At 45.4% G+C, this 13,288-nt stretch overlaps 1 protein-coding gene across 1 annotated transcript in view; it reads right to left on the bottom strand.

Moving 5' to 3' along the window:
* Positions 1 to 8,329, bottom strand: part of LOC146197044 (solute carrier family 2, facilitated glucose transporter member 1-like) — an 82,505-nt gene extending 74,176 nt beyond the window's left edge. Inside the window, exon 1 of the mRNA XM_084598760.1 lies at positions 8,009 to 8,329. Within this exon, the coding sequence (XP_084454886.1) occupies positions 8,009 to 8,167 (159 nt within the window). The 5' untranslated portion in view covers positions 8,168 to 8,329. The remainder of the gene's footprint in view (positions 1 to 8,008) is intronic.
* Between the last annotated feature and the right edge of the window lie 4,959 nt (positions 8,330 to 13,288).

Below are 13,288 nucleotides of genomic sequence, written 5' to 3'. Positions count from 1 at the left end.
AAGCAGCAGTATATAGAATCAACAATTCACGGTTTAAAAACTGTATACAGAAAGGAGAAATATTACACAATGAAAGCGAAAAAATAATAATAATGGTGGACACATGCATTTCATCGCCATTGCAAACTAATCAATGAGCATTTCTCGAAGGGCAGAAAAAGTAATTTTGTTTAGGTTGTTATAACGAGAAGACTTGTTTTGGTATGTGTATATTTCAACATAGCAAAAACATAGTTTGCTTTACGTCTAAGCGCCACAAACGTATAAGGGTATTTAGTAGAGTAGGGGGCGTTGTGTGGCACCGGCGGTAGTGCCATCTGCTTTTTACAAAACCAAGCAAACCTGTACTCTAACAGCTTAAGGACTGGTATTATTTTTTTATTCGTTTGGACGAGTTGGGGCGTCATAGGAGCAATTTGTACTGGCTAAGCATTTTCTCCTGCAGAGCAAAAAGGTTTTGTAAATTCAGTGGCATTTCCCTGTACCAAAGAACAATACCTTCGATATGAGAAAAAGAATGCATATTAAGGGTCGTTTTGTTTTGGCAGGTAGAATATATTTGTTGTGAGAGGCGATACCTACGTAATTAGAAAGCATGGTATGGACCTTGTTTATCTGAACATTCCATGACACTGAAGGCGTAAAATATCTGCCAAGTGACGCAAAAGGTTGGACATATTATTTGCGTGCCACTGAAAATGTAGGTTGTGCATTCCCAACTAACTTGACTTTAGCATGAAATATTATTGCCATTTTTTAATTATGTCAATGAACTTTAGGACGACCATTTCAACAGAGCAGTCAATACTATGTTCGCAAGTTAGTTGATTCAACTATGTTAGATGATTCAGTTCAATGGAGAAGCAAAACAAGATGGTGTCATAGCATAAATAGTAAATTTTATGTTATTGTTTATATTAACGGTGTGAATTATACATATGTTAAAACGTATAGGGCCAATAGGACACTACCCTGTGGCACGCCATTTCAAACATGTAGGACATCAGAGCGGCAATTATTGATGACGACGTATTGTGATCGCGAGCACATATACGACTTGAGAAGGTAGAAACAATGGCCACGCATACCACAATGCTCTAGTTTAGCAAAAATGGTGTTATGATTAATTAAGCGTATCAAACGCCTTACTAAAATCTACAAAAGTTCCAAAAGTAAGCTTCTTTGATTCAATATTGCCTCATATATATATATATATATTCCTTCTAATCAAGTAATGCATGTTCTGTTGACTTGTTCTTGGTAAATCCATACTGGCAGTCATTTATAACAGTGTGTTCTAGTTAGAAGTTGTGAGGTTCCCAATGAATTACGCGTTATAACCCCCTGTAGAAGAAAGGAAATACAGATATTGGGTGACCTGTAATTACTTAATCACTTTCTGTCTTCCTTTATTGAAGATTATTGCCACTCTATAGCAAGTGTCATATCAGCAACGAAGTAGACTCTAATTAGCACCATACGGCGCTATGTATGTGCGTTAAACATGGGACTATTAAAAACAAAACATGTTTTATTGCGCGACTTTGGAGATCGCAAGAGCCTGAATTCTCGATCGTGTCTCTAATTTTGTTTAGAATATATTACACCTCATTTTCGCCTGTCATTTCAAAGAAGAGAGATTGTGAAACTAGGCACCCAAAAATTCAGAGAACGCCAAAGCCTGTCAGTGAATTGTGCGAACGAATTCGTGAGCTTCGCAAGCCGTTATCAACCTCACGCACATTTTAGTGGGAGCGCAGCACTATAGGTCCGGAGACGTGCCTGCTTGTGGACCTGTCACTGAAGAAGTTTTCGCCTCTTTGCGAAGATGTGGCAGGCATACAAGGCCGGTGTAGTGAACTCGTTTTGCCTGTCAGCCATAGTGGGACAAGCACGGCATCGCCTTTGATGTCAAGCCGATTACCGAGGATTAAAAACTTACTAGGGAGTCGCGCGTGATAATCCTCTTGCGAGTCACTTTTGTCAGGCTGGCTAAAGCCGTTCCGGAAGTGAGCCTAATTGGCTGTTGTTGTTTAAAGCTATTTCTTTGCTGGTTCTGGCGTAGTGTGCGTTCGTAACGCATCAATAATGTTTCCCTATCATGTGATTATGCTACGGTCGTCCATTGAAGCAATCACGTCACCACAGTACCGTTATGGGCACGGATTTTATGTAATTCGTTTAAGTTTCTCTCCAATTTTAGCGTTTTTACTTAAAAAAGCGATGCTGTCTAAAAGTTATAAAAACAACTGATAACGAATAGAACTCAACATAAGGCCATAAAACGCTCGTCAACAAGATCCATGAAATGAAGAGCGCAAAAATGACATCGACATATAAATGTTTGGTTTGGTTTGTAGGGTTTAACGTCCCAAAGCGACTCAGGCTATAGAGCCGTAGTGGGGGCCTCGAGAAATTTCGACAACCTAGGGTTCTTTAACGTACACTGACATCGCACAGCGCACGGACTCCACTCCGTTTCGCCTCCACTGAAACGTAGCCGCCGGCGACAGGGATCGAACCCGTGTATACTCCGGCACAGTAGTCGAACATCTTAACCACTGCGCCACCGCGGCAAAGCTCAGCAATAAAGTGAGCTCTTGGGCACCCCTGGCACCCCTGTGATTAAGGGCTTCAGCAGATAAAGAGAACTACTGTCCCGACAACTATATTGTGTGAGTGAACCCGTTTATCTGCTGCGTTAGCTGTTGGCGTAAAAGGAAGATAACTAAAGAAAAAAAATACTTATGGTGTAATGTACGAAACGCGTACATTGCTTCTTCTTCGAGAGGTCACTGCGTTCTGAGAGACGTGGCTAATGCAGCTCTTCGAAGCAATCGTCTTTCCAGTTAGTTTGCTCTACGCAGCTGAGATGCCAAGCTCTCCTCAGACAACGTCATTATATACTGCCGACAGAGCCTGCAAAGTTCGCACGGCGTTCGTCAAGTCACGCACTGCTGTTACTCTGTTCTGCCACGACGTATTTCAACTACAAGTGCATATAATGTCAGCTCAGCGTATTGAATATCATAGGCAGCAGGACTTCTATGCGCCCGTCCAACGACATTCCAAAAAAGTCGCTCTGTTCAAATTCGCTTACAATAAGATTACTGCAAGTGAGGTACGCGTCAAACTTAGCGCACACTGATATATATTTTTTTCTTATGCTGTAAAGTGTTTCAGTAACCAGATGTTAGTGCAGGTGTAGTCACCCGCGCAGCGCACTGCTTAAGCGCAGAATGTTAGTAACGATGCTACCGTGGTATCACTATCCATTGCTGCTGCGCTGATAGTCACTCGCTTTTAAATGTCGATAAGGTTAATTAGGCACCGCAGTCTTATACTGGCTCTACGATAACGGACACTTTCAGTTGTCAGTAACTCTTTCCACACGTTGTCGAAAAAAGTGATTTTTCTCTTCTAGTTTATTGAATTATTGCGAATGTTTTCATACAAATATTTTTGTGCCCACACACACACACATATATATAGCATAAAAATACTAAACCGTGTGAGTGGCGTTGGAATTGAAGCTGAAAATATACACCTGTACATGTCGTCAAGAGCAGCCCCAATTGAACAACCCTTTTCTGCATAACCAGCCTTAATCATTTATTGACAAGCATATGATGTTAAATACTGGGAAGCATTAATTTACCCACCTTTAAGTATTGGCTGATACGTCAAAGCCGAAAGCAAGCGCGGCGGTGCACGACGATGCTGAGAGTGTGGTCAGAGGCCCTCAGAGCTCTCATTACCCAGCAAGTTTTCTAAGCTTTCAAGATGTTTGGAAAGAATTAGAACTGTTTCCTTTTTTTTTTATTTTACTTTTGTGTTCGCTGTTAGAGTCGATAGCAGCGCAAGAAAAACGTAACAGTGGGTGCCGGAGGGCCTATCAAAGTCGCGGATGAAAACAAATAGGGGCAATTTAAGGGGGAATAAAGTTCGGCTTGCAGCGACACCTACTCAGAGGATGATGATGATTTTTATTGTGTTTAAGCTTCTTAACCAAACTTCTGCGAAACGTCATCGCTGGCTGCATCGAAGACCCGGAGCAGGCTCCTTTTTAAGCTTGTAGTAATAAATCCTGATCGCTTCGAAGCCTTTCAAAGGACTTTCAACAAGGTGAGAAACATCAGAAGAGAGACCTCATGATCAGTTCCCTCGTAACACAAAGGACTAAGAAGCCTTGACATGGCCGCTAATGACAAGGCACTACGGTCTCGACTGCACCGCGTGGCGTGTCTGCTGACTAGTCGAGCGGAGCGCCTGCGTCACTTCATATGTTTGTCTCCCACCATGCGCGAACACGTGCCGGTCCAGGCCACGCGTTACCTGTTTCATTCACTGTTACTCTGCCGACCGACCAACCCTATATACCCCCTCCCCTCCCTCACCCCATATCTTAACCAAGCCCTCGCACACAGGTGTGAACAAGGTGAGACCGCGTCTTCTTTATGTGTTGTGCACCCTCTCCATCTTGGCCGACGTGCCAAGAGGCGATGGCAATTTAGTTTTATACAGCGCTCTCTTGTGAGCTGCATACATCATCACTAACTATGCCTCTTGTCAATACTTTGTTCAACATGGTCTCGGTTTCTGAGAATGTTGAACCTACTGCAACATCGTGACGTCAAAGGACGGGTGCACAACTGCAATGAGGCGGGCAAAGTAACTTTCCGTGACGAGATATGGCGAAAAAATGATCCGACTGTGCCTAAGTGAATGGAGATAAGCGTACAGTATGACTCGTCTGTTCTTTACGACGCCTCTGTCAGCACCAAGCTGCGCGCAGCCAAATTGGCTCTTATCTCTTCCATTCAACATATTTTTTTTTTATCGAATATTGAACATTTAGAGCTTTTTTTTCTTTGTATATTGTCTGTATTGTTCATGTTTCCTCTATTATTTTACAATGGCCTGTCCTTTGTTCTCGACACTATGCCCTCCAATCCCATTCTCCAGAAAGAGCTCAAAAGAACGGCAGTATGTTGAAATGAATGCATGCATGCATGCATAAATAAATAAATAAATAAATAAATAAATAAATAAATAAATAAATAAATAAATAAATAAATAAATAAATAAATAAATAAATAAATAAATAAATAAATAAATAAATAAATAAATAAATAAATAAATAAATAAATAAATAAATAAATAAATAAATAAATAAATAAATAAATAAATAAATAAATAAAAGAGCGAACGATCTAATCTGTGTACCTTCATCACTGTAGAGAAGCCGTGGAGACACAACTAAACACCGCATGAGTTTTAACGTAGCCCTGTAGCCATTGCAGCTGCTGTGTAATGCTGCCCAGCAGCTTTGCAGTTGTGTTGCATACGCGCACTTCTGCATTTCGTTGTGGAGACGGCGGCAGCTAGCAGTCCACTGTTTTATACTACTCGAATTATATGGACGAGATACGGCATTGCTTGAAGTCTTTGTATGAATGTTTCAGAAGGAAATCGGGAGTGATTCATAAAGAACAGCAAGTATTTTTCGAAACGCCGCTTGAATGGCTTTCCGGCTGACATCAGATCCGAAGACCGTAGATTTGGGAGCGCGCTTTCAATGACACCGGAGCAGCTGCGAATGCAAAAGTATAAAAACGATGCTCTCCATGATGCGCTATATCAGTTTGCATTAGACAATCAAGTGCAAGCAGCCACGAGGCCTAATGCTATTTGCTATTTCGTTTATTTGTTTGTTTGTTTATTCATTTTAAAACCATTTTTGTGACTTTTCCAGTCTCCCTGATCTCTTTGGTTTGTGTTCAATGTTGGGTGGCTGAAAGCGAATTATGTGCAAGACAGAATTTGGGGTCGTTACATTAGCCTGCGATATACTACCATCGAGAAGAGAGCTCAGAACAATCGGTGCACGTTACCTCATTATTCACTGAAAATTGCACCCTCCCCTTTCCCAAGATAAAAGAAACGGTACCCTCATTGCCTTATTCATGGCTCTTGTTTTGAAACCAAACTGCACGCGTTTTCAAGGCATATTACACTAACAGGTTCCATTTGCGAGATACTAGAACAGCCGAAAGGTTGCATTTGCTCGAAGCTGAAAAGTCCATTTTCTCTATCTCCAGAAGGTCTATAGCTGGATCGAAATTGCCTCTCCCAGCCACATTTCGAATGAAATATTTAAAGCCACACTTAGGCCCAGCCTGCAGCATTCTACGATTAAATATAAAAAGAAAAGGAAAAAAGACAAAACAGCCGATTTCGCAAGCAGATCTCACCAGTCTGTATCGCCTGGTGCAAACACGTCCAGCCAAAAACGGTGCGGGCACCTGCATCACTAGAAGGGTTGCCAATTTAGATACAATGTGTCTAGATCTCCTTCGATGGCAGCTTGCTCCGTGGTAATTTGTAATGTGCAGTAGAGGGGCGCTTATTCTAAGAAATTTAGTTTGAAATGCGGCTTTCTTATTTTGTACTTTTATATTGTTACTTCGCAGCCCAATTAGCGTCGCTGTGTTGAAGTGGCAATACATCGCTTTAAAGCGCAATCAACACAGAAAAGGGGGTAATTGGAGGAGCAATGAATCAAGCGTCAAGTCGCGCATGCACCAGACAGGTCGCAACAAAAAATAAAAACAAAAAACCGTCTACTTGAAGCTCTCCCGCCGGAGCTCTGCGGATGTGATACGCTTTTAATCAAATGCAGTTTCTTCATCAGGCATAACTAGTCACAACTGTGACGCTTATAAGCAATGTATCATTTGGCGACTCGTACCATATTTCTTTTTTTTATTACGGTCATTACGACCTCAACTTTTATCACCACAGGCGCACTCTGAAGGCTTTTAAGTGCGAAGTCGGTTAATCAAGGCATTTCAAGAGGCATTAAAGAGTAACAAAGCGAAATATGTGTGTTTATGTATCCCTTATTTTATTTTTTTTTTCTTTACATATAACACGAGATTCAACTCGCTTGTGAACATATGTTACGAAAGTAAATTTTCATTCATTAATTTGCTCTTCCTGTCTAGTACTGTAGATGTTAATTTCATTTGCATAGTTCGGCTGCATTTTTCTCACTGCGCTCGCTATTTCTACCCAATAGATTACCAACAGCAGCTACCGCGCAAAAAGAAAAAAGAGCGTTACCAAGGCCCGGGAAAACTGTCAGTCGGGCGTTGAGGTCTTGCAACACGACAGTTCTCGAATGCCGATGAATTTCCATTTCATATTGTTGCATCTCTAACAACAGAAAATAACTAACTATTACAAATAAAACCCTGTTATACCGAGACGTGAAACAGCGCTAATAAAAAACCAATCATTCTCGAATGGTATACCAATTTAATGAGAAAAGTAAAATGGACACCTCTGGTATGAAGCCCGCCAAGAATTGCACCTGCCACTGCATCTGCTCCCGATATGAATCGAAGGAGCGGAACCGTAAGGACGTTCTCGACGCTGTACCAGAAGGACATCGCCTCTAGCATCAGCCGCTAGCAGTTTGGAAGCGTCGCCGCCGCTGCGGGGGCTCTGGGCCACTGGAGGGGGGCCTGTCACTCCGCCGGCTGGAGCGCAGCGCCGTCCGGTATTTTCCGAGGTCCGATATATATTTAGCCCGCACAGGCAAGCGCGCGGCGCAAGCGTCGGCTGCGTCCCGGGACGCAACGTCGAAATCGTACGGGCTCCCCGTCCTGCCAAGCTGGCTTCACCGCCCGCCAACTTCGCCGTGTGGCGGAGAGTCACTCGGCGAGAAACCCCGAAGCACGGCGAGCCCATAGTGATCGTCGAGTGACGTGGCTTTCACCCTCTGCCTGCCGCAGTGTGGCAGATACGTGGCTAGCCGGGCAGGATCGATGGAGTCCAGCGAAAAATTAGTGCCGGGGAAGCCGGCCGGCGTGTACCGTTGCACGAGCTGCGCGGCAGCCGCTATGTCTGGCCCCGTTCGGGCCGAGCCCCCAGCCCCCATTGGCTCCCGGGAGGCTGACCTCTGGCGTGACCCCCGCGCAGATGACTGAGCGAACCAACTCACGTGTTCGTCGTGGTGCGGAGTCCTGTCGTGGATGGGAAGCGTGGAGATGTCGGTGGCCGAGGAGGCGAGTGAGTCGGCTGGCGACGGACTCTTGGAACGCTCCTTGTCCGGAACGTGCAGGTACGCCATCTCGCTGAGCCTTAGCTGGTCGGTCTCCATGGCGGCAGTCAGCGGCTCGCACGTATTCCCCGAGCGCGAGCTTCGAGCCCTGTGTCTAGGTGCCTTGCCCAACGAGAGCCGCGGGTCGCGGAGCGCTAGCAGCAGCTCCCGGTCGTGCCACGCATGCGCCCGTCGGCCCAGCCCCCTGCGCAGACGTTGACGTCACGGCTTTCGTCACAGCCTGCGCGAACGCTCCCCCGCGGCCGTTCGAGGGGTGTGTGCGGGTGTGTCACAACAAAAGGTCGAGCCTGAGCCACAGCCGGCAGCCGCGCCGCCTGCACGCTGTGTTTACGCTGCCGGCGCCTCGCGCGCTGACGGTGGACCTCGAACGCGCGCAGGCCCTACATCCATTGTTAACTGCTCACGCGGCAGATCACGCACGTCATGTCATGCGAGCTAAGGAAACTACCGCTCGAACACCACGCAGAGCGAGCGCCGCGCGTCGGCCACCGTTTGAACTCCATCGTATAGTGCGTGTTGCCCGCTGTAGTAGAGAAACCCGCGAAGCATCGCGGTTGCGGTTAGCGTAATTTTTCTAGTCGCATATCTGGATTTACTACTGTTGCGGACAACATGCCAGTCATTTCGTGTACGTCGTTCCTGCGACAAAGCGCGGCCGCCGAGAAGGTGACCCAATGTCTCCCCGAATTGCGACACGCCTTCAAATCAATGACCCCTTCGTGGCCTCCTTCCCTCTTTCTTCTCTTGCCTCCCGGACCGCCGTGACGCGGCGCTGCATTAGCAACTCCACTCGCGCCGCCTTTTAACGGTACTCTTTTCTCTTTCTCCCTCTTTCTGCCAAGGAGTGACGAAAAGCGCCTCGTTTTTGCGTGGGAGTCCGGCGCATGCGGCAAGCGACCGGCGCGTGCACGTAGGCCAGCCATTTAGTGATTGGTCCCAGAAACAATGGCTGGTCTGAAGAGGCGCTGCGACAGGGAGTGACATGCCGGCGGCAGCACTGAAGAAAATGGCCTTTGAGGACTCCGAACTCTGTACTCCAAGCACCGGCAGAGATCAGTGTCGAATCTTGAGCTATGTTACGAGAACGTTGAACAAAATGAGTATTCTCATCATAATCAGTAAACCCAATATAAAATGCCTCCAACAGAAGATTCATCGTGATATTTATACCTCCTACGAAAATTTAAAAGAAGTAATCTGAACTTTACATACCCCTGTCGCGGCTGCCATTGTCTGGGTTTCAGGTCAGCCAAGGTTCTATGAGAACGTTTCGCTTAAGCATACTCTAGCTGAATTACACATTGATACAAGTAAAGCCAATTGAGACTTCAAAATGTTCGCAAAAGAGGAAAGAAAGTATTCTATTCAATGTAGTTACTTACTATTTCTTGCTAACAGAATGATGCTCATAATAGGCGTTCTTCAAAAAATTCTCTATGATCCTGCGTTCTTGAATTTCTGCGATAGTACGAATGCCCATAGTCGAAAATCTGCATAACGTTCGACGCAGTTTATTTCATGGATGTTTCCACTGCCAAGCACTGGTTTGGCTTGGTGTGGTTTGGTTTGTGGGGTTTAACGTCCCAAAGCAACTCAGGCTATGAGAGACGCTGTAGTGGAGGACTCCGGAAATTTAGACCACCTGGGGTTCTTTAACGTGCCCTGACATCGCACATGGAGGCCTTAGCCCTGCAGAGGGTATAATCAGGCTGATGATGATGATGATGACATCGCACAGCACACGGGCGCCTTGCTTTTCGCCTCCATCGAAAAGCTGCCGCCGAGGCCGGGATTCGATCCCGCCAAGCACTGGTTATTACTTCGTGGAAGACTAGATATCACGACTGCCCCAAATCGCAGATGCTTTCCTTTACAGCTCCGTCTTAAGAAACCCAAATGCGCACTACCAGCGTTTTCTTTAACGACAGCGAAGTTGGCTCTCATCCAAACGTGGTTGCTGCATCGTTCGTTGCTCCTCTTCCCTTGACGATAAAAAAAAAAGGGGGGGGGGGGGGGGGAGGGGGAACCAGAACGGAAAGCAAAAGGCGAATCATAATCATCTTCCCCTGAAATGGACCGGTTAAGAGAGCCAGGCTCTCTTTTAGTAATTAGCAGTGATTTTTTTTTAATTTTTTATTTTTCACGTAGTCTGAAGTAACGTTTTTCGGCAGCACGTATGCTACGTAGAAAGCATCATCATCATCATCATCAGCCTGATTATACCCACTGCAGGGCGAAGGCCTCTCCCATATTTCTCCACTTAACCCGGTTCTGTGCTAGCTGCATCCACTTGACCACTTGACGTAGAAAGCGTTTCCTCATAACACTCTCCAGAATATAGGTATAGTCGTAACGCGGTGTCCAGATGCGCACAAGCGGAACACTGTTCCACAAACAATTTTGGAAATTTCCACAAACAATTTTGGAATTTGGTCTTCGCTGTTTCGAACGAGTCTTTCTTTTTTTTTTTTTTTTCTGGAAATCTGTGAGGCAGCTGGACGTATTCAATTCGACATTTTTTAAGTCGATTTTACCTAGGTTTAGCAGTTCGAACCTACGTGCAACGTGGTCAAGATTATAATTTCACCGCGAGATTTTTTGGACGCAGATAAATATGTGCAGAGGCTGACTGAGTATACTAACGGCTGATATGTGTGCTGTTTGTTGTTGCAGTGCATTGAAAGATGTTATGCAAACGAGGCGAATTGCGCAAGACACGACACAAGAACTATACGCTCGCAAACGACTTTATCGAGAAAGCAGAACAACTTCACCTTTACTTACTTCAGTTGGTATCGCTTCCATAAATATGCTGTTGTTTTTATTACTCAATCATGCTTAATCTGGACACGCACAACGCACTTTCTGTGCCTTCTGCGTTTCAATCAGTTCGCCGTACATGTTTCGCCATGCAGGACACACCAACTCGCGCGAGCTAACCGCGGGAAAAATCGACCCTCTCAGTTATCAGACAGACGTAATTTGTGCGTCGGGTTTCCAGGAATTGCGTCATTCCATTCTCGCGCTAACTCTGTTCCCGCCGTATCCCGCATTAAATGGCTCGCAACAGGTACTGCACCTATTATTTTACGAATGTGAGGCTGAGCCGATCGATGCAAACGAAACCGGAGCGGCCTCTACCGCTTTTCCGAAATAAATCGATAACGAGACCCCTCCCTCGGCACCCTCGGTTTAGCGTGCCGGCTCCAGTCTGGCACGGCGGCTGGCGGGACACCCTCATTGAATGACGTCATAATCTACGGCATTGCGTTAACTCGCGTACAGGTTTCGGGAGTGAGTCGGCAACCGCCTGTACGCACTTGGCGAGAATGCGTAATTGACGCGATGCGCATGGCAGCATCTTTACGCGAAGTGAAATGAACGATGCAGAAGTAGAGACGCGAACGGCTGCCGAGCGCATCTAACGCCGAGACGTCGTCTAGTTGCATCACCCCTTTGCGACCCAGATCACTCATACCAACGACGTTCTGCACTTGTGCATTCGCGTTTGAATTCTTTGAAGTGTCGAACGCTTTTAGCTTCCGTATCCTGCTCTAACGTTCTAACACTGTGTCACAAGTTGCGTAACGATTTCCTTACAAGCCGCTTCCAAAACCAATTACACTGAGCAATTCTGGCTTCGAGCCAGCTGATTTCATTCCAACTTTACGTCGAAGCTTATTTCGGAAATTCTTCCAAGCCTGCAGACAAGCCCTACTGAAGTCGGCGCAGAGGTTTCTTTTTTTATTTTTTTATTACTTTGTTTTGCGCTCCCTAGCCGGCAAGGTGTCAGATCCCTGCAGGTGGGAGGTTAGAGGTTGGCAGCGTATATGTTTCCTAAGTCCAGTTGCTTAAATTCTTTAAATGCGCTGCATTTAGCAGCTGTTCCTATGAGAGATTATTCAACTTCTTTCAGCCCATAGAAAAATGGCAGTTGGCCACTGTGAGTTTGCCATATTACTGATGCTGCATTCTAGAACAGGGCAGTCGGCGTACAAGTACTAAAGGTATGTCACTCTTGCAGATTACGCTTAAAAAGAGAAAGCTTACTTTTTTATTTTTTTCAGCGAATGGAAAGATTGATGGGTTTAGTAAACTGTCGTTTCTTCGTTTGTAGCCTCCGTAGTGTTCTATTGGCAGAACAAAAAGGTTTTGCCCTTTCGTGTGCGACAGCTTTCGCCAGTAGACAGCGAGAGACTTCCCTTGCCACTGCCACCCATATCCAGTGTTTTGTCTACACGGTGACATAAATGCACAAGTCGCGAAGTTGCTCCTTGATTAGCAAGACTAAATTGCTGAACTAGTTGCAGGTAAAAAACTAACAAACAAATAAAAACTTAAAATAAGAACTTTTCAGGCGCTTAGACAGGGAATCTTTGTCAATTTTTCTTCTCCATACGTCCAAAAAGGAAGTTTTTCTGTAATCTCAATACTTCAGGGACAGCAAGGGCAACCCCATTCAGCTTCTTTTATTAAAGACGTATTCCCTGTCTCTTTTTTTGGTGGCCATTCGGTACCGTCAGACGCTAATAGTGGCGAGAAAAAAAAATGACTACAAGATACGGTACTCGGTACTGTGAAATTTGAGTGCAGTTGGAGACGTATTTGAGTTGTGCAGCATGCTAAGGCAAACAATTTCAGAGGCATATTTTCATTCATGTGCAATTTGAACCTGTTCTTTAATGACAATGAAGACTGATGATTTAATGATTGTCATCCATAACCATTCTTCACCTGACACTCAATGCTTTCACAGTTCTTGATTGTCATAAAAGAAACGCTTTCATGACACTGCCGGCGGCTCAGAAGAGCTCGCAGAGCGGCGCGTGGGCGTCGTTTCTCTATTTTGCGCTGACATATTCCACCGCGAATAATTTGCGCATTCCTTAAGCTCCGACGTCTTTAAGGGGATGATGCAATCGGCACCCGTCTGCGGCTTCCGTTTCCGATTTACGTTCCCGTTCATACACATTTTTCTATCCACTCAATCTATATTCTCATAAGTTGTGCACGCGTATTGTATCCCAAACATGCAGGGTCGTTCACTCGTAGGGTGAACGAGTGAGCGCGTGGCCGTTCTCTTTGAAACGTCATTGCGCGTGACCCGGCAAGGCAATGAAACTAAATGGCAGGCCATGCGAAGCTCCACCTCCAGGTGCC

This window comes from Amblyomma maculatum, chromosome 3 (assembly GCF_055883805.1).
Source record: "Amblyomma maculatum isolate TAMU_Amacu chromosome 3, ASM5588380v1, whole genome shotgun sequence".
Taxonomy (NCBI): Eukaryota; Metazoa; Arthropoda; class Arachnida; order Ixodida; family Ixodidae; genus Amblyomma; species Amblyomma maculatum.
Note: the sequence above shows the minus strand (reverse complement) of the source record. Positions and strands in the feature narration are given on the sequence as shown.